At 36.4% G+C, this 20434-nt stretch overlaps 1 protein-coding gene across 1 annotated transcript; it reads left to right on the forward strand.

Moving 5' to 3' along the window:
* Positions 1-668: 668 nt before the first annotated feature.
* Positions 669-19271, forward strand: CPSF3 (cleavage and polyadenylation specific factor 3, 73kDa). Its single transcript, XM_009893266.1, has 17 exons — positions 669-776; positions 1440-1537; positions 2467-2595; positions 3450-3627; positions 5271-5360; positions 6438-6588; positions 8861-9036; positions 9419-9577; positions 10358-10504; positions 11542-11694; positions 12086-12194; positions 12953-13051; positions 14156-14250; positions 14815-14902; positions 16368-16437; positions 16863-16959; positions 19084-19271. The coding sequence occupies exons 1-17, from the start codon at positions 669-671 to the stop codon at positions 19183-19185; spliced, it is 2049 nt and encodes a 682-aa protein (XP_009891568.1). The 3' UTR covers positions 19186-19271.
* The last annotated feature ends 1163 nt before the right edge of the window (positions 19272-20434 follow it).

Genomic DNA, 20434 nt, shown 5'->3' on the forward strand with positions numbered 1-20434 from the left:
GGTTGGGGCCGCCGGGCGGGCGGGCGGTCCGGACAAGGCCGCCGGTGGAAGGCCCGCCAACCCGTGTGTGCGTGTGTGTGCGTGTGTGTGTGTGAGTGAGAGAGGGGGGCGCCCCCGGTCGCGGCCCGGCGCCTCCCCAGGCGTCCCCTGTTGGCATCGCGACAGGCGAGAGGCGGGCGCGTGCCCAGGGCGGCCCGGCAGGAACCTCGTCCCAGGCGTTGAAATCCCGGGATGCCGCTTCCCACCCGCCCCTGTTTTTTCCTATTTTAAGTTGGATTTTTTTTCTCTGGTAAAGATGCCAGTGCAATTTGAAGGTGTTTCTGGTAGCATCACAAGAGTTGTTTGCTGGACAACTTGAAGATGCCGTTTCCAGGTTTATTCAGCCCCGGATAAATTGTTATTTAAGTGAACTCTCCATTCGTTATCCATCTCAATACTTTGAGAGCCGAGTGTGCAGGCGTAACAGTAAAAAACAGAGGAGACCAAAGTAATTTTCCCTAGCAGATTCTTTTTATTTCTGCTGCATTAAACAGGGTCTCATTTCCATTAAGATAAATAGAACTGTTCGGTTACTTTAAATATCTGAGTTTAAAAGGGCTGTGGGGTTGTTATTTCTACATAGAAAAGGAATCCTGCTAAAGGCATCCAGATACAGTTACATCTATACGATGTGCATTGTTGTAATTTTGGTGACTTTGCTATCCTTTTGCAGAGGTGCTGGCCAAGAAGTAGGAAGGTCATGCATTATTCTGGAGTTTAAAGGAAGAAAAATAATGGTAATTACTGCATAAATGTATTTGTACACCTTCTCATTACGGTACTTCAGGTCACAAAAAGATGTTATAGGTTAAATTCAGCCTCTGCACAGAAGTCAGAGACTGTGCTAGAAGAGGCACATTTTGTAGCTTTCTGGAACAAGATCGCCTGTATGATAGTCGGCATTACAGAGGCTGTCCTGTAAAATAAATCCATAAAGCCAAACAGAATATATGTATCTTTAAGTGTAGATTCTAAAATTTACACATATTAGGTCTCAGTGGAAGCTAAGGCTAATGTTTACCTACTGTTACATGTAAACAGTCACATGTAGACACATACATGTTATCTTTTGCAGCTGCCTTCTTAGATGGTGGCGAAGTAACTTGCATACACTCGTTCTGTATATGCAAGTATTGTTGAAGTGTGAATGAAGGCTTGTATAGGTACAAAATTATAGACAAAGACTGTGACCTTTTGAAAGGTGTTCAGTTACCCAGTGGAGATAAGTCACCTAGACAGAAGCCCAAGATATGAAATCCAACACTAAAAGCAGTGTTTAAGGAAAAAATGGGGGGTTTTTTGCATGATGCTAAAAGTTATCAGTCACTGGTAACTATATTTTAGATGAAAATGAAAGAGAGTTTTTTTATTAGAAGCTTTAACTTTCTTACATTTTTCAGCTTGATTGTGGAATCCATCCTGGACTGGAGGGAATGGATGCTCTTCCTTACATTGATTTGATAGATCCTGCTGAGATTGATCTCCTCTTAATTAGTCAGTAAGTTGCACGTAAAAGAACAAATATACTGAGATCGTAGTCTGAGCTGTGTTCACTTGTAGGTTGTTAAGAGAGGCTGAAAATAGGTGTTACATAAATGGTAAAGGCATGGCAAAACTTTAGTTTCCAACTTTTTTTAAATTAAGGATGTTCAGTCACTGTTGACATTATAACTCTCCTCTGAGCTCGATGTGATGTCTAACTTTTTTATAACCTGGCCTGCTTTAACACCTTTGTGACAGCTTCTAGAATGAGTTTTCTACATAAAGACTGCTGTAAAGTACTGGTTGTGGGTTTTGCTCTAGTGGCTTTGAATGTAAAAGGTTCTCAGAGACTTACACAAGCTTTGAATGTGGTTTAAATATTGCTTTGCAGCCAAGAGCTGAGGAGAGACATTTCTAAATGATTTAAGCAGTCATAACTAGGTCTGTATAAAATCCTGAGTTTTTGTGGTATGTGTTTGTTCTATCTATATTTCAAAAGTTCTTCCTTAAGATAGGTCAAAGTAGAAGTGTGGCCAAATAATTTTATTTTAGTAATTCATGTTTTAATCCGTAGCGTCCAACATGCAAACTTAGGATCATGTTTGTTAGCTTTCTTGTATCTGTGACATTTAGTGTGTTCCCGGTTCCTGTTATTTTTATCCCTCTAAATTTATATGTAGATTAAAAAAAGGTTAATTCTGAAATTATATGGGCTACACATTTGCAATTATTGGAAAATTTCCTGTATTACTCTTAGCTTTCTTGGTTGAGTTTCTAGTCGCTAGTCTGCAGAATATAGACCAGCATAGTTAATAACGAGGTTGAAAATTCTGTTTCTGGATTTTTGTGATGCTATGTTAATCCAGTGAAGTAGTGAATTATATATTACATATTAGTGTTATGTAATGTTGATGTATTAATTGGATTTGTGTGTCTATTTTAAAGTTTCCATTTAGATCACTGTGGCGCTTTACCGTGGTTTTTGCAGAAAACAAGTTTTAAAGGAAGGACGTTTATGACTCATGCCACAAAAGCTATTTACAGATGGCTTCTTTCAGACTATGTCAAAGTGAGGTAAGCTGACCCGCAGGCTGTCTCTTCAGGTGCTGAATTATTTCACCTATATATCCAATAGGAAACTTAAGATGAAGCCACCAAAGGTGGCTGGATGAACCGGGATGTTGCCACAAGTAGCAACATTATAACCAGGTTAGAAGTAATCATCCTACTGCCTCATGGATAATGTCTCTCTCAAATAATTTAATATCAATAAAACAAACAAAAAAATCTTTCCTTCTGTCCTCTCATTGTTTTCATTTGCCTTATTTGTACCTTTAATAGTATCTTTTTTTCCCCCCATCTGTTCAGACACTCTTTTGTTCTCATGCTTTTCAATGTCTGTTTTTTCTTAAGCTTCACAGAAGTAGTGAATTTTAAGCCCCTAAAGATAGAAATCACTTTTTGGGACAAGGTCAGATCAAATATTAAATATACAAAGAGTGCTCTGTTACTTATGGGTTATTGGGTTTTTTTCTCTCTTTTTTTTTTTTCTCCTTCTGTTACATGCCTTGACACATCTTTTCCATGTGAGTGCAGTGGTCCTGTCCTGGTTTTTGAGGCCTGTTACAAGCTGAGTGGCAGATCTCTGTCCAGGGCTGGGATTGTGTTGGTCCTTTTAGACAAAATACAGAGCAGCTCCTGAACTGAAAAAACTATTCTAGCGTGGCCTTTCAAAAGAAATGCTTTAACTCTGCTTAGGCAAACTACATTAGAGTACCTGGACTTGATTTCTAACGTAGGAGACATAGTGTTACTGAATGGAAGTCTTACTGGCAGTGGGGAATAATCCAGCAAGTGTTTTTTTCCAACTGTTATATAATCTAAGCTGCTAAGATGAGCTGATATTTAGCCATTTCACTTATATCCAGTAATATATCAGCGGATGACATGCTATATACAGAAACAGACCTTGAAGAAAGCATGGACAAGATCGAGACCATCAACTTCCATGAAGTGAAAGAGGTGGCAGGAATCAAATTCTGGTGTTACCATGCAGGCCACGTTCTGGGAGCAGCCATGTTTATGATTGAAATAGCTGGTGTGAAGGTACTTTCTTTTTATTATAAAGTTGAAATCAAGCCTGAATTCTAACTTAGTCATTAATTATTTATTATTGTCTGTTAAGCCCCACCACTGCAGCTGAAGCTGTCAAATAGATGGGCTCAAGTCAAGGTGGGAAGCCTTGTATTTTCTCATTAGTTAGAACTAGCAAGTGACACGTGTATTGAATCAGGTAGGATGTTTGGGTTTTATGGGAGTGGGTTATTACTCTGACTTGGAACCAGTAAACATGTAGTTTTCCTTGCTGGTCCACTCAGAGGTAGCTGATAGCTGAGGCAGTCTTACGGAAGCTGCATTTTAGTAAAATCCATGAACAGATGTTTGTTTTTGTAATTCTGGTTTACTGTGTCTGCCTGTCTGAATGCTTAAATGGCATTCATCAAAATACGCAAGTTATATTTTTCTCATAACGCTCTTATGCTAAAATACCTAAAGAAATAGGATTATTAATTTTAAGCACAGACAGATTAAATAAGTCATCGTATAATCACAAACAGCGCTGTGTCAAAACCAGCTGGTTGAAACTAATCTCGTGAATTGGAGTTGAGTAGGATAATCAGTGCCCAAGAAAAGTTTCTTTCAGCCTTGAAGAGGGAAGAGAGATGGTGGTCCTCAGGCTTGCTGACTAGTAGGACTTTGTTCATGGTTTATAATGATTGAGAATTTAAAAAGTTTAAAGTTTAAAAAAAGTGTAGAAATAGAACTGAATTTACAATAAAAATTAGATATCATACTGCCTTTGTTTGTTTTCTGATTAAGGCATGTTGGAGAAAGGGATTTCCCTCTGCTATGCCCGACTCAAATGGATTGGGTTTTAATATCCATTATTTTCTTTAATTCCCTATGAAGCAAATGATAGTAGGTGTGTGATAGAGTGTGATAGTAGGTTACCCATAGACCAGTTATCTGCTGTTGATGACTATATATGTTGTTATTATTCACATTTTCATCAATGGAATGATTGTTAAGTAAAAAATGTCCAATTTTGAAACCATCATTTTGGGCACAAAGAGCTGCATTCCATCCTGCAGTTAAAAATGCATTAAAAATTACTAATAGTTACAAATTACTGCTTGGTGTAACATGATTGTTCTGTTTGGAAAATCTGCTAGGTTACAGGCTTTTTTTTTAGTATCAGAAAATCTTAGAAGAATTTTTAATAAGTGATTTTGCTGGATTATTAATTACATTTGCAATATGATATGTAAATGCAGTTTTATCTACTTTTTTTCTTCCGCTTAGGACCTGCTGTATATTTTGTTATGTCAATTTTTACTTCTTAATGGTCGCTGCATGCTTGCAAAAGGCTGAAAATGGCACCTTTATATTCCAAATGAAAAATAAAATCTTAATAATTGTTCACCTAGTTCTGTTGGAATTATGGTACTGCTTGAAATACCTTTACTTATTGTGGTTAAAATATTTGTACTGTAGGACTACTGACCTAATATTGTAAGCACTGTCCACATCAGAAGAGTCTTTAATTAAAGTACAAGTGACCTTTTTATCATAAATTCCTTAAAGCCATCTTTGCTTAAAAAATATCATTTCTATATAACAGCTTCTTAAAGACTGCTGATCTGGTAGAACCTGCAATCAGAATAACTGCTTCTTTTTGTCTCCAATAGCTTTTATATACAGGTGATTTCTCAAGACAGGAAGACAGACATCTGATGGCAGCTGAGATTCCCAATATTAAACCTGATATTCTTATAATTGTAAGTTTTACAAAATCATTTCTTTATATTAGTAATTAAATATGTATAGGGGTATCACTTAATTAAAGCTAAAATGGAATGAGAAAGACAGTGGAGATTTAATGGTAGTATGTGATTTGTGTTAAATATCCAAACGCTTGGGTGTTCGGAACACTTCAACATTTCTTTTCACTGTATTAAAAAGTCTAATTTTCATTTTATAATTCTTCTGATGAAATTCCTTAAGCCTCTAGATAAATCTTTTCAAGATGGAAAATATATTAGGTTTCAACTTGTGCTTGCTAGATACATTGTACAAACCTCAATTTAGCCAGGTACCTTTCTTTAGTAGATTTTAACCCACTTCCAGCTATGTTTGTTGAGAATTTTTCCTGGGTGAGGTACCCTGAGTGCTATTCCATATTTTTGTTTTGTTTTATTTTCTGAGTGAAATGGGTTTATTCTGAATCCATGTTTGGAAAATCAGAAGCTCAGGGGAAATTTTAAAAATAACAGTTTTATCTGGAAATGAACAGTGGGATCTTTCAGAGTAACGCTTAAAATTATTTCATTTATTGTGTCCTTTCTAACTGCTTTCTGTAACTGACAATTTCATTTTAAGTCACATCAAAGTCTTGTATTATGTGTAATTCCTATCTTTTAGATTAGGTGTTTCTAAACTGTGGCACCCATACCACTAATGAGCCATGTTAACATGATAATCCCTTCATCAAAGCAGTGGCAGCATTTCCAGTTAGGAAAATAAGTACGTTAAATTTGAAACCTTTTAAAAGAAGCGTCAAAATTAACAGTTCTAGGTTCTTTTTTATTATTTTATTTTTTTATTTACTAACAGGATCTGTCTTTCCAAATTGCTGGAAGGGGTTTTGGGGAAATTTTTGTTACTTATCTTGGTGGAGGTGGTTATGGGAATTTGGGGGTGGTTTTGATTTTTCCCTTCACCTCAGCCCTCTCCCTTCCCTCCCCCTCATGTTAACACCAGTAAGTTTTTCTGCATTTTCTTACTGGATTCAGAGGAGATTGTCAAGAATTAGTCTCTGTGATAGCACTTTTAATATTCCATTTCTCTATACATAGGAATCCACATATGGTACTCATATTCATGAAAAAAGGGAAGAGCGAGAGGCAAGATTCTGTAATACCGTTCACGACATTGTAAATAGAGGAGGTAGAGGTCTTATTCCTGTGTTTGCCCTGGGTCGAGCTCAAGAACTACTTTTAATTTTAGGTATGTACCTTCTAGCTCCTCTTAATAAAAGGCATATAAAGTTAAATGAGAATGTTTTCATGTGCAGTCTTTCAGATATAATAATTTTTTAAAAACTCTTCAGCCATTTTCCAGGGTGTTAACTACCTGAGAATATATAATGCGCGTTTGTTCAAATGCAAAAAATCCAATAAACCAACTGAGGCAGTTCGGCTTTGTGAGGTGGGACAGAGACCTAGAAAGGAAAGGGCAATGGCATGGTAATACATGCTTGACTTTTGAATCTTTTTGAACCAGGATTTCAGCAAATAGGGACGACTACTACTACAGATTGAAAAGTGAGCAATCACAATTGTTCTACTTAAACTGTGCTGCTGAAAAAAAGATATATTTTGTTCCAAAGTTTCACTGGTTTTGCCCTTTAGTTCACAAACTGATCTGAAGAAGACCATAACAGACACTTGTAGCATTTCAAAAGTCCTAATGATAATGGGAGAGCAGATTAGGCTTTGTTAAGAAGAGCAGAAATGGGGGGGGAGAGAAGAATTATGTATCATCACAACAAGCCACTTCACATAAAATATATAGGTAGTTGTTACAAGGTACTTCAGATAAAACAATTTTTAAAGAAATTATTTCCAGGCATCTTTGCTTCCTTTTAGCACATTTAATTTGTTGTATGTATGTGATTTTTCACTAGTCTTGTAGTCATATGTAAATGCTGACAAGATAAAAAGATATCTCAAAATTAAAATACTTATTTTTAGGGGTATTGAATCTAAAGTGTTACCCAAAATACTTGAAATTCTTCTGACTTCCCATTTCAGTTTAGCTGAACATTAGAAACTAGTTTGTTTTCAAAATGTGTTACTGGTCTATTCAGATGTTAATAAGAAATTTGGATCTAGTCATGAGGTAGTATTCAATGTTGCAGGATTATTTACTACTTATCATTGATTAAGGTTTTTTTTATTTTACGGAGGAGATAAAAACTGAACATTTTAAATCTTGTGTAGTCATTAGTTTGTAATTTGTTGGCCTCTTCTTGCTGTGTGTAGGTATTAAAGTGAGTTTCTAAAGATAAGCTTGAAAATACAGCTAGTAAAGCTAGACATGTAATTGGATGCTTAATTAGGTAGAAAATGCAATTGCAACTCACATGCCTACACAATTGAGCCTGCAGGCTTCTGTGTTTCTTCTTCTTTCCGTAAGCGTCTGACAAAAAATAAAATATTGCATTCTGGTATAGAAAATTATGATAGTATAGAAAATTATGATGATGAGTGCAGTCTTTTAATGTTACCATAAGTCCTGCTATTAGGGATCTTTTATTGGCTCTATTTATAACCTCACACTTGAGCTTATTAAGATATTCATGTCAGTGAGCGTCTCTGACATATTCTGAAAAGCTTTGTCTGCAGATCAAAGCTGTTAGGTTAAAGCTATATCATTTTAAATGTACAAATACAGCCAAAAGAGCATATCACTCTTTTTGGACAATTGTTTGTCAGTTATGCAATATAAATATGTTTCAGACTAGCAGAATCATATCCAAGTGGGAAGATGACTAAGTTATGTTTGTACAGCTGCATTCAGATCTCTTCTTTGTGTTTATTAAAGGTCACAGCTACTGTCATCAGTGGTAAAATAAGTTGTGGTTAATGGAGGCTTTTTTCCTGTTTTTGTTTCAGTTAAGCTTGTAAAATATAACTGTAGGTGATATAGAGGAAGCCAGGCTTGATTACTGGATGTTTCTTTCACACCTTGAACTCCATTTTATTTGTTTTCCAGAATTTTGGTACAGTGAATTCTCACCAACGTATCTATGTGCAGATGTCCCTAGCTGTTAGATGTAGAATTAATATCTGACAGAGACATTTTAGCTTTATTGCAGTGGTGTGGTAGAACTTGCATTGTTGCAAACCTAGATTTATTGTTGTGTAATATCATGTATACTTTATACCTTGTAGCTGAAGTTGGTGATTGATTGGAATTTGACCTGCGCAAAATATCTGATGTTCATCTTTTTCTTGTTTGTTTGCCTGTTTGTTTGTACTAGTTGTATACATTTTCAGTTGGTGATTGCTTTTTCTTCTTTAGTAGAGCAGGTAAAAAAAAAATAATTGTGATTTTCTGTAATAAAACTGAAGAAAAACACTGCTAAATCTGTTTTACAAGAAGTATTAACATTTCTGAGAAGCATGCATTTTGGAGATAATGCTGTGGGCGGGGTTGCGTGGGTTTTTGGTTGGTGAGGTTTTTTGTTGTTTTTCATTGGTTTTGTTTTTTTTAGATGAATACTGGCAGAATCATCCTGAACTCCATGATATCCCTATATACTATGCCTCCTCTTTGGCAAAGAAATGTATGGCAGTTTATCAGACATACGTCAATGCCATGAATGACAAAATCCGCAAGCAAATTAACATCAACAATCCATTTGTTTTCAAGCATATTAGTAATCTGAAGGTAAGCTTGAGATAAGGTTGTCTTACAAAAGAGGAAAGGTGACAGAAGAGTTCATGTTTGCTGAATAGTTTGCTTATTTACTATCCTAAGAGATGGATTAGGTACAGGTTTGCATCTGAGTTATCTGCTATCCCAGTGTTTAGAGGACTGGTTATGTGGAACTTATGCCCCAACTTTTCTTCCGCTGTAGATCCCTGTGCTTATAGTTTGTTCCTCATGGGTATCAGTAGGAGGAACCTTCTTGCAGAGGGCACTTTTTATGAGGATGGAGTGTAATCTGTGAACATAGGGCTCTACTTGTACATTGTTCAAGGGTGTAGCTAAGCTGTCCTTCATTTAATTGTGTTACAGTAACTGATATTCTTACTGTTTGTCTATGTAGAGTATGGATCATTTTGATGATATTGGACCAAGTGTTGTGATGGCATCCCCAGGTATGATGCAGAGTGGTTTGTCCAGAGAGTTGTTTGAGAGCTGGTGCACAGATAAGAGAAATGGAGTAATTATAGCAGGGTACTGTGTTGAAGGAACACTTGCTAAGGTGAGTTGCTAATGCATCACAACTTCTTAATATGAAGTAGTACTCATGCTGTGTTTGAAAGGAAATGGCCAATAGCAAGTGTCTCTATTTGGATTTGCTGAGAAGATTGTTGTCAGGTACGCATAATGATGTAGTCAAAACTAATTGCTTTTGGCTAATACCAATGAAAAGTATAGAAAATTTGCATTTGGCCACTTCCAGTGATGTTATACAGAATAATCTTTTCTAGGAGCTTGTAATGAGAAAGAATGATGGATACTTTTCTCCATCTTTAGACTTCTCCGCCATTTATTTTTTCGAGAGGGGAGCCCTAACCCTAATTCTAGAGGAGTCTGTATTAAACCTAACGCTACTTATGTGTCAGAGATCATACTGCCTTGTGCATGTTGTGACACTATCCGGTTGTAGAGAATTAAATCCTTCCTTCCGAATTCCAGTAGCTAAAGGCAACCAGAGCATCTAGTTTTGCCTTTAGAGATGGAAGTCACACACTTGTTATCATTTTAATGGAAATTTGAGAGAGATGTATCTGGAAGAAGAATGAAGCAGATCCCAGATCTGCTGAGGATGCAAAAGATGAAATGGTGTGTGTTGTTCATGCTTTATTCATTTGTAAGTGTGTGTTTTGTGAAATTTGAAGATTTTTTCAGTTCTTTGCATTTAACCTGGCTGCCAATATTATTTCATTGATTTTTGAAATGTAAAGCATTAGTTATGTAGTTATGTGGTGTCTGCAGGGGGCTTTCAATTTTTTTATTTAAAGTGCTCTTTTTTTCCTAGCACATCATGTCTGAACCTGAAGAGATCACAACTATGTCAGGGCAAAAACTCCCACTGAAGATGTCTGTGGATTACATTTCTTTCTCTGCTCACACAGATTATCAACAAACTAGTGAATTTATCCGGGCCCTGAAACCTCCACATGTGGTTAGTATACATGCTGCCCAGTTCTCCAGAGGGGGATTCATCAAACCACTCACCGCCTTGAGTCATCAAGGCAGGTACTTGTGTCTATCAGTAGCCAGCATCCCTATGCTTTGCATATTAAAAGCTGGAGATTTTAACCGGTTTTTGCCTTAACATTACCTTTGCAAAGTAAAGATGAACTTGCTCTCGACTGTCTGCATGTGGGATATCTGGGGATGACTTTCAAGAAAGTGGTATGGTCCACAACCTGTTTCAGCAGTGTTTTGCGCAAGTAAGATACAGTATTGGACAACATTATGTTGGGAACACTGGTATGGGAATAAATCACTGGAATTTGCCCCAAAATAAAAATTGAAAACACTGATTGGAAAAGAGTTGGCCAATCTGAAAGAAGGTATGTAGCAGGCAGCAAAAGACAAAGGCAGCACTTGCGGGGAGAAGTATGAGCAAATCACAGGGAGCAGGAGGCGAGAAGGCCAGAATATGAAAATGAGGACTAGGATCTGAAACTTGCTGAGGGGGAGGGGAGAACCAGTGCGAAAGCAAAGATAAGAAATAAACCAAATTACGGCAGAAGAGAGGATTTAACTTGGCAACGAAAATTGTGAGCTTAATAAACATCCTCTCTGAATTGCATGTTTGTTATGTATATATTTATCTCTACGGAGACACAAAAATGTTAAGCTAACTAACTTTTATTGTTGAACTTAATACTTCCCTTTTGTAATATAACAATGTGCTTCTGTATGAAAAGTTAAATGGAATTTCTGTAATGCATTCTGCGTATTTGCATATATTTTTCTACTAATACTCAGGGTTGTGAAATCTAGGCCTTTGAATGATGCACAGAATTCAAAAACACACATAGAACTCTATGTAGTATAATTGAGCTAATGGTTCATATATGGTGACCTCATGAAATTACGTTTTTATAAAGATGAGGTACAAGATGGCAGTTTTCTTGGATAATTTGTTTACTAAACATACCTGATTCAACATGTAACTTTTGCTAAAAGGAAAAACTGTCTTTCCTATAGATTTTAGTTCATGGTGAGCAGAATGAAATGGCCAGATTGAAAGCAGCGTTGATACGGGAATATGAGGATAACGATGAAGTTCATATAGAAGTTCATAATCCTAGGAATACTGAAGCTGTGACATTAAACTTCAGAGGAGAAAAACTTGCCAAGGTATAAAATCAATCTTTTCTTCTCTGTACAACAGTATTTTCCTCTAGGATAAAACCAAAACATTTTCTTCCAAGCCTCTATTTTTAGTTGGTTTTGGATTGTGTATGTTTTCTAGGGACTCAAAGCATGTGAATGTTTTGTGTTTGCATTTGGGGTTTGGTTTTGGGCGGTTTTTTGGTGTTGTGGGTTTTTTTTCGGCTCTTCACTCTTCCAACCTTTTCTTTTGCTACATCTCAGAATGTTTGTTGGTTACTCTGAACTTTTATTTTCAGAGTTAATTTCATACTATGTTTGATTTTTCTGAGACAACTATATTTCATCTCTGTAATTACCTTTAAGCTCTGGATACTTCATATTGCCTTGTTGCACTATATGTGTTTTTTCTTTCCAGGTGATGGGATCTTTAGCAGATAAGAAACCAGAGCAAGGACAGAGAATTTCTGGAATCTTAGTTAAAAGAAATTTTAATTATCACATCCTTTCTCCATGTGACCTCTCCAGTAAGTAAAAACAGTGATGTGCTCAGTAGGTAATTGAAACTTACTGTATCCTTCTTTTGTCATTAAAACACATACAATACTGTTGGTTTTTTCTGTAATTTTGTGTTAAGCAGTTAGTGAACATCTTGGTTTTTACATTGGTTTAATTGTGCGTAAAGTTCTGAACTGTTGTAGTGAGAGGAAAGGCATTCAGTTCATTGTCCAGTGAAGTTTAAAATCTTTTCTATTATTTCCATAAAAGAACAGAAGCAAAATTCCATTTCCCTTCTGGTTACTTAAAACTTCTTTCTCTGCATGAATATACATAAAACATGCCAGTGTGAACAGAAGAGCACCTTGATCGATTGTCCTGCCAGTTTCTAAAATGTCATTAATTTTTAGTGTAAAAAAACTACAGTACGGTGAAAATATTTGTGTATTGCTTCTGTGTTATTTATTACTAAAGAAATTGATCTATTCTCAAAATAGAAGAATAATTAAATGTAAGGTCAAAAGAGCTTGGGGGAAAGCAATTCTGCTGTCCTAGTTCATTGTTTGCCTGTAATGGGTATGACAAAATAACAAGCTCTTGCTGGTTTCTTAACCACAAATACATTGTTTTACAATAGACACTCCACCCTCCTCTTTACAAATTGTCCTTTTCAACCCTCTGTATTAAAGGTATCAATGCCATTACTTATCTATAGTGGCAATTTTATTTTTTAGGAAGTAAGTCCAAAGGGATAGTTTTTAATACGTACTTTTCAAAATTCTTTCAGATTATACAGACTTGGCGATGAGCACTGTAACACAGACACAAGCCATTCCATATACGGGCCCTTTTAATCTGCTTTATTATCAGCTACAAAAACTTACTGGTGCGTATTTGGAAAGACATGTTCATTATTTATAGTGGTCAACTTCTGAAAAAACTTCTAATCTTCAGAGGTCTTCTGAATGGAAACTTCTTTGCCAGTAACTGAAGTGCCACAGTTTGTTTCATATTTTACAACTTTCATTAGATCATGCGGCTTCTGCCAGATCTAGTTCGTGAGTATGACACATGCTTTTTGGGGGGATTCTACTGTAGTTGTACTACAAAATCACAAGCGTGTAGGAGTATAGAGCCTAGGCTGATTTTTATCTCCTGTTAGCTCCCAAAGTGAATGCCACAGCCGCTCTGATGCAAAATTAATGAATTGATCTTTTCTCTCCAGCCCCAAAATAGAATGGGTAATGCCATCTAGTTAATAAAAACAAAAGTTCTGTCCTCCTTTGTGACAGACAGCCTCTTCTGTCCCTCCCCAAGAGGCAAGAATCTAGCCTTGTTGACTACTTCTGAGTCAGAAGCAATTTAAATGCGCCACCAGTGTGATCCTCTGTGCCTCTGTCTAGCTTTCTTAAAGGTTAGGGGCAACTCCTGTTCATTAAAGGCACACACACTTTGCAGGATCCCTTCCCAGATTTAAATCTCAGGATTTTTTTTTCTTCTCCAGTGCCAGAATCTAATTCATATCACTGGTGAAGAGAAAACCTGTATTCAAGTTGATGTTTGAGTCTTCGTAAACTGGCACACTAATGCTTTTGTTTTAAGCTCCGTGCTTATGTAGGCAATGGGTTATCCTTTAAGGGTGTAAGAAGAGCTGGTTAATTCTGCAAATGGAGCACTTAATTTCTTGTTTGTTTTCTTTCACTGGTGTACTCACATCAGTGTACTAAGCCAGTCAAATATGAGAATTCAAAACAAGTAAAATGGCCAATATCACATACTAAAAAAACCCAAACAATCCAGAACAAAGAAAATAATATTGTCAGGTAAGGGAAGAGAGTATGCACTTCCATTTTGTGAGCAGTTCTGAGCAGTTGCAATAATAACAGACAACCCTCTTATTCTTAAAATAACCTGTTTTCTTATGCAGATAAAGTTAGTCTTGTTTTCAGTATAATTTTTTTCTTGCTAACTATTTGTTCTCACTTTGTAGGTGATGTAGAAGAAATAGAAATCCAACAAAAACCGGCCCTGAAGGTTTTCAAAAATATTACTGTGATCCAGGAACCGGGCATGGTAGTCCTTGAGGTGGGCATTGATGAGGGAGAAAGAAGTATTTTGTTCTCCGGTTTCTGCAAAATAGTATCATATAGATGCCATGCAGAATTAAATGTTTTAAGCAGTTTTCTGTTGGCTGACAAGTAAAGTGATAGCTAGAACAAAGTTCCCCTTGAGCTGTGGTCCTGTGTTGATGCCTGTTGTTTCATTTAGCCAGTGCTAGTTTCTTCTTTGCCGTGGCTCAAGAGTCTAATGCCCTTTTTTTATTTGGCAAGTAGTAATTGGAAATAATGTCTAATGGTGTTCCCTCCTTCCTCCCACCACCTCCACAAATAGTTGTGGTAATTGATAAGTATTTAATAAATGTGTTCAGAAACATTCAACAGCTTGAATTTTTCATGGGGCGTTACTGGAATATACCAAGTTAAAAGTATTTAATAATTTAGTGTAAAATGTGTGACAGTCATTTGAAGGTAGGATTCAGAGAAAAGCAAATAGGAGAATGCAATGAATGTTACATTGGTTTTATGTTGCATTATTAACTCAGCCCAAAATAATGGGCTCAAATGAATTTGCTTTGTTTTTATTTTCCAGTGGGTGGCAAATCCTGCTAATGACATGTATGCAGACACCGTGACAACAGTGATACTGGAAGTTCAGTCAAATCCCAAAATACAGAAAGGTAGTAATTTTAGCCTGTGCTTATTTAACTGAGGCATTTCTTCTTAATTTTTCTGTATCAGTTTCTTGTTTGAAAGTTCTGATTACCATTTGTGAGTGGTATTCCTCTGACATTCATCACAGAGTTAAGTAGACAATTCTGAAAAAAGCATCAGACTAACTTCACAATTGCACTTACGCAAACCCTGCAACCCAGTAATATTATTGGGTAGTGATAGCATCATCAGGTACTGGGTTTGATGTTGCTATACAAGAATCACAGCAATTTTGTTGGGTTTGCTAGTGATGATAGTTTCTGTTTTTTGTTCCACTGTTTTGCTTTTGAACGTGTATGTAACTGCTGAGAATCTGGAGCAGTATTGAATATTGGGTTGGCCACTAAGCATAAGTGTTGGCAGCTTGGCAACACAGTAACAGATAATTTAATGATAATCCATTTATCAGAATAAAATAGGGATTTTTAAATTTTATTTTGTAGGGATTTAAATCACTTTTTTGCCACTACCTGCATCATTACTTGGAATATACATTATTTTGCTTAGAAAGATGTTATTAAATTCTAGCAAGTTACTGTTGCTCAGTTGACCATGTGCCTGCTCTTAACTCATTTCCAGTATAAAGTTATTTTGCTTAGTACGTTCAGTTGCTGCATCTTATCCAAGGGATTAGTAAATTTTTAAGATAAACTTGCTCAGTGTTCTTGAAAGAGTTTCTAAGAAGTTCTAATTACCATTGTGTTCAGTTCTCTGAATTCTTCAGCTGATTTATAAGTATTGAAAACTAGTTTTTCAAAAGCCCTATATGTTTTGTTTATCCATCAGTGAAAAAGGCAGTGATTTTCACAATTAGCTCTTCTACAGTCTTCTGACTCCTTTAACAATCAAACACTTAATTAATTATGTTCAAAAGAAAATTACTTGTTTTAAACTATCTCTTGATTTCAAAACCAAGTGTAAAAACAGTATCATTTTTATTTCAACCTCTCTATGCTGCAACATATTCCAGGAATGTCTGTGCCTATTACTACTCCTCGCGTTTGCTGTCCAGTTTTACTCTGTGTATTCTCTGCATGCTCCTAGCCTCTGTGATGTGGTATTTTCCTATAATAAGAGAAAATGGATAAACAAATTATAAAAGTGGATTATTTTCACATTTAAGTAAAGGAAATGGGAGAAGTAATGAGTGTTAACAATAAAAAGAAGAATTAAAAAGTGAGAATTAGACATGCAAAGTTTTCTGTTCTAAAATGTGATAAATGCAGGGAACATATATTTAAAATGTATGTACTTCCTTGACTCTTCCACCTCTTTTTAATGCATTTTCTTTATAAATTGCTTAAACGTACATATCTTGGGTAGCTTTTGGATTGTTTTTCATGAAAGTTAGTTAGGAACCAGGATGTATCAATTAGCCAATTTTCTCTCCCAGAAAATGTCTGTGAAAGTAAAATGACTTTTTCTTTTCAGCTGCAGTACAAAAAATTTCCAAAAAAGTAGATATGGATGTGTATAGGAAGAGAATGGAGATCATGCTTCAGTAAGTTGGCATATATTTTTCTAAAGGAAAATGATCGCTGTTAGTTATGTAAATACAATAATTTTAGTATATTACAGTTTAAAGATACAGTTACTTTACAAATACTTCATGCAAACTTACTTCAGCCCAATTTCTCTGAATGCCAGGAATTAAGTAAAGAAAGAGGCAGAGTAAGAAGTTCTTGGCATCATTAAAATTTTGAATACAGGGCCAGTATTTCTTACAGAAGCAGATTTTTAAGTTGTCTCCCAAAATTAGGCTATGGTTAGATTGGTATTTGTTAATTATATCTGAGTGACTTAAATAATAGTTGCTGAAAGGAGATACTCTGCTGACAAAATGCCTTTGGAACCCTAAGGTTAATAGAAAGAAAGACGCAAGTTTGCTGTTTGGCCACATCTTTCACACATAGGTCTTTGTTTTAGGGATATGTTTGGAGAAGACTGTGTGAGTTCAAAAGACGGCTCTGTCCTGTGCATCACTGTTGATGGAAAGACTGCAAACATTTCGCTGGACACTCGGGTATGTACAGCAAAACACTTGCTTTTGTGTGCACTATGTTTAGCAGAGGTGAATCTCCCATCTAGTACACAGCGCTGCCTCAAATATCATGTACCCATTTGCTAAGGAAATGTTTTTGTATTTTGGTATCAAAACAGCTTAAGCCTATTCACTTTCGGTTAATTTCATTGACATTTTCACCAGTCGATCAGTACCCAGCCTTTCTGAGAGAGATACTGATCCCGCCTGCAGGCTGAGTTTACTGAGTTTGTTACAGAAGCATTTTCTGGAGAGTTTTCTTCATTAAAAAAATGCTAGCAGTGTTTATATAACAAATGCAAATGTAAAATTGGAAGAAAACTCAGTATTTTTCAGCAGCTCTCTACTTGTATAAAAATAAAGAAAGATTGTAGAGGAGAAACTGAATTAACCCACTTTTTTTTTTTTTTAAATGCTCTTAAAACAATGGCTCTGGTCTGAAAAGCCTGAAATACCCACAAAAAGAAGTACTTTAATTATTTACTAGCTAGGTTCAGAATTGGATGTCATGCACGTCAGAAGGCTGCTTTAATAAGCTATCACACCTAGTTAGTCGAACAACGTGGAACTGTAAGGAATGGTTAAAATCATGTCCTTAAGCATTTTAATGTGTTGACTTTCTGTCATTATTAATAAGGTATTAAAAATATATAACGTATTGCCTCTATTCACAGTAGTAATACATTCCACTGGAGTAGCTCTCAGTAGCTTAGGGACCATAGCAAATGTTACAGGTGTTCTACAAACCCAGAAGAAAAGGTTGGTCCCTGCTGAAAACTTGTTACCTATTGAAACAAAACAAGTGCATGTTAATTATCTTAGGAGAACAGTGACAGTTTTGTGGTTAACACACAATGCTTGCTGTGTCATCTTTTTTCAGTTTTTTAATAAACGTGCTACATTTCAATGTATACAAACAGAAAAAAAGGCATGACTGATGAAAAGAGCTCTTGCAAGAGAGAAAAAAGTAATGAGACAAAGTGTATAATGGTTAATCAAGAAGTTAGTTTTCATTTTCATATAATACTTTACTGATATATGTCATTATTGTTAAAAGACCTGTGTACTGACAGAAACTAATGGCAACTCAACTGCAACAGTGTGTATCTTAGTAATACTTATTTTACATGCTGTCTTGGCAATGGCAAGCTTGTCCCATTGTGAATCAAGTTTTAAGAAATATCTGTCCTTCTTTGTCTGCATATGTATCTTCTTATAAAACTTTATAACTTTAAATAAAAAACCTCTTTAGCATAGATCTGACTATGGTGGGGCACATGGATTTATTTTTGCCACGTTAACTCTTAACACAGTGCCCTTACAGTTAGCATGCTTTTAACGGCATTGTTAGATAACATTAAATGCATGTTTGCTGCTTCCAATTTTTTTTTTCCCCCAAACCTTTACGGTTGAAAGGAGTTACTTGTTCAGAAGAGTAACAAGTTAATAGTGGATTAGAGAAGATACAATCTTAGAGCCTAGAAAGTCGCCAGGATCAAGAATAGTATTACTATGCAAATGCTGCCCCTTGTTTTTGAGATAGAGCAGTCAGGGGACTGGCTTGAATGTTGATGAACTTGCATGTTTGGTGTGAGCATCTTTCTCTAGGAAGACATTTTAAGTTGCTTTAGTGATAAATTAATCTCTTTGGGGTTTTATTGTGATGTAAATATTATCTTATGGGTGTGGGAACAGCTGTGATGAATGCATGAGTTTTACAATATCAACCAACACAATGCAGGTGAATTCACAGATAGAATGAAGTCTCTGAGGACTGAACCTTGTTTGGTTTTAATTTAATTTGATTTTGAATTAAATGTAATCTGCAGAACTTAATGCATTTTACGTAGCAGTTTTGAAACAAGTCACTAATCAAACATAAAACTCGAGATTAAGCTTGTCGTTCCTTAGCAGGACTTGGCATAAGTCTTCTCTGAGCTCTTCTGCATGTTGGCAGACCACTTAAAAACATACAGTACTGCTCTTAATAACTGTATTTTCAATCTGCATGACTATTTTTTCCTTTCCCCTTATAAGCATTCTTCAAGTGCTGAAAAGGAATATGAAGTGCAACTTGTTCTAACATACTTCTTTTTTTGTTCCCAGACCGTTGACTGTGAGCCAGGAAGTGAAGATGATGAATCCCTTCGTGAAATGGTGGAACTGGCTGCACAGAGGCTTTATGATGCCCTCAGCCCAGTGTACTGACTTCTGTAGATACCTAGGGCACATCAGAAAAATCTTTTAAATGTTCCAATTTATTTGGACTATTTTTTAAGAGTAAATAATTTTTTTTTCTTCCATAAGTCAAACGTATCAATTCTGTGACTGTGAAACTGCTGAATTATTTCAAATAATGGATGAGCAATCTTATAGCAACTATATTTGTGCATATAGTTTGTAATAAAATCAGGCAAAGTGTGCATATGTTCTTTTTTCTTATGTGCACGTACAAGAAAGAAGAAAAAATTCTTAATGAATCTAAATGCAGAATTACAAAAATGAAATTGAGTGTTTTTTATTTTTGATGATTGATGACCAGTTGGAGGATAAATCGGATGTTTTGGGTTTGTGTATGCTCAGAATCAAGCTTGTATGTAATTTTGTTCCGGTCAGGGCAGCAATTAACTGCATGCTTGTATCTGCTTGAAGTCAAAGTGGGCTTGAACTCATTTAAAATGGAATCCATGTTTGCATACTGGGGTTAATTGGAGCCTTAAAACTACGTATGAGGGCATTGCCGTTAATTGGGCTAAATGAACAAAACCAGCTTCAAGCCAGGTCGGTGCTTATGACCTGTAACAGCCTCATGGGCAAACGAACGGCTGCTGTCACGATTTCTGTGACAGTCAGCACATGGTGCTGCCACCGACAGCCCTGTTACTCGCTGCCAGTGAAATGGGTGTCCTGGGCAACGAAACGGGGTCTCAGGAATGGCAGAACGTAGAGAGGGATTTCAGATACAACTGTGGTGCTCTGAGTTAGCTGGCGGTGGTGCCGAACAGTAGATCGCGCTGAAAAATGTCTACAGAAAGTGAGTTTTCTACAAAAGAACATGTACGCACAACTTCCCCCCACCCCTTTTCTCAGTTGCTTAAATTGGCACCTGATAATCTTTATAGCAGTATTAGCATTAGCAGAATTAGTGTATTATTAGTATTGGCAGAATTAGGGACGACTTTCCTCCCCAAATTGTAGGTCACTAGCTAACTAGATAGGAGTGTGAAGTCTTTTTAAGAAGAAAATCGCACTTGCTTAAAAAGGAAGTCTGGAACGGATAATCTTATTTTTTTTAAATGATGCGTGGTTTTTTTTTTTTTTTTGCTAATATAAGGGGAGGGTGGGGGTGGGTGGTGTTCACCAGCATTGCCCTTCCCTCCCCCCATCCTGCTGCTCCCCCCCGGCTCCGCGGGGGGACGTACTTCACCTCCAGGAATAAGCCTTTTAAAGGGGGGGG

Source organism: Charadrius vociferus, unplaced genomic scaffold, assembly GCF_000708025.1.
Source record: "Charadrius vociferus isolate BGI_N301 unplaced genomic scaffold, ASM70802v2 scaffold269, whole genome shotgun sequence".
Taxonomy (NCBI): Eukaryota; Metazoa; Chordata; class Aves; order Charadriiformes; family Charadriidae; genus Charadrius; species Charadrius vociferus.